Source organism: Diospyros lotus, chromosome 10 (genome assembly GCF_014633365.1).
Source record: "Diospyros lotus cultivar Yz01 chromosome 10, ASM1463336v1, whole genome shotgun sequence".
NCBI lineage: Eukaryota > Viridiplantae > Streptophyta > Magnoliopsida > Ericales > Ebenaceae > Diospyros > Diospyros lotus.
This window is the reverse complement of record NC_068347.1, coordinates 2542424-2543880: the sequence shown is the minus strand read 5'-3', so window position 1 is coordinate 2543880 and position 1457 is coordinate 2542424. Positions and strand designations below refer to the sequence as shown.

Genomic DNA, 1457 nt, shown 5'->3' with positions numbered 1-1457 from the left:
TTAAAACCAAACATCCAAATGGCATTTGAAATAACAAACACATTGAATTACACTAAAATAAAAGGGAAATGAAAAAAGAACTAAAACCTGCCCTAAGGGATCTATCTGGAGACGGGGGTATTCAAGAGCATATATCCACAGAGACAAATCGTCGAACACTTCTAGCGCAATCCTCGCTTGGCCAACCTCGGCGAAGCCCTCGTCCTACCGGCCGGAGATGATTCCCCATTCTCCGAGCCCCTTTTACCTTTCGCACCTCTCTTCAACTTGGTGCCCGAATCAGCGCTCTCTTCGGAGGCCTTCCGGCCCCGAGTCCGCGACGCCACCGCCTCGGAAACCTTCGCCGGACTTCCCCTCTTCTTGCCCAACCCGCTCTCCTCCGCCACCCGATCAAAATCGTCGCCAAGCTTCCTTGCCGGGCCCCTCTTCCCGACCACCGCCTCATCAGCCTGCTCATCCAGATCATCGTCCTCATCCTCATCAATCAACGCCACAAACCGCCTGCGCTTCACTGCCATTGGAGCGGGAGGCGGCGGGGGGCTCAGATCCTTCTCTTCTTCGTCGCCATCAACCAGATCCTTGCCGGAACCTCCGATCTGATCTCTTGCGGCTCGCTTCTTCTGGATCTTCTCGCGCTCTTTGCGGAGCTTGTCGACGCGGCCTTCGATGCGCCCTTGGAGGCGGAGGCGCTTGAAGCTGAGGCCGCCCATCGACCAGTGAGCCTCCTCGGCCCACGACATCAGCGGGTCCAGGACGGTAACAGGGGGGTCGACTCGCTCCTCATTGAACTTCACATCGGCGTAGAATCGGGGCCGCGGCAGGCTACTCCCGTAGAATTTGCCTGGACCCAGAGCAACGACCATGGCTGATTCTCGAGTCAGATCAAGAAGAAACTCTCTTCTGTGTGAATGAATCACTGAAGCGCGATGAATTATGGAGAGCAAGTGGCCTGTAAATAGGGTTCAATTTGGGCGGCAATTTTGGCGCCAAAATACTGCCGCGGCTGAGCCGAGCGGCCTAGTTTGAAACGTCCTGACTCATTTCCCGCTCTGCCGGGCCATATTCATACCCCACAATTTTGGGTCAATTAAGCTTCTTGTGTGTAGGGATCTTCAATTTTTGGTTCGGATAAGTCTAGTCCAATGCAGCTCATTATTCTCTTTTTTATTATATTATAAATAATTTATTTTTTATTTTAAAAATTATAATTGTTCCAACAATATTCTCTATTTGGTTTCTTATTTCATTTATTTATTAATAAATTTTAACTTTATTTATTTTATCTTATCTATAATTTTCAATACTATAAAAATTTATTATTTATCTTATAATTTAATAATAAATATTATGATATATAAAATTAATAATCAAATATACAAATCAATAATCAAATACATAAAATAATCAAATATAAATATATACAAAATCAATAATCAAATACGCACACACATAATATC

General features: G+C 45.7%; 1 protein-coding gene across 1 annotated transcript; it reads right to left on the bottom strand.

The window, feature by feature from the left end:
- Nucleotides 1-1017, bottom strand: LOC127811782 (uncharacterized). Its single transcript, XM_052351952.1, has one exon. It carries the CDS (start codon nt 861-863, stop codon nt 162-164), a length of 702 nt encoding a protein of 233 aa, XP_052207912.1. The 5' UTR covers nt 864-1017; the 3' UTR covers nt 1-161.
- Between the last annotated feature and the right edge of the window lie 440 nt (nt 1018-1457).

Coding starts and splice junctions, on each gene's coding strand:
- LOC127811782 (XM_052351952.1), bottom strand. CDS start 863: ATGGTCGTTGCTCTGGGTCCAGGCAAATTCTACGGGAGTAGCCTGCCG.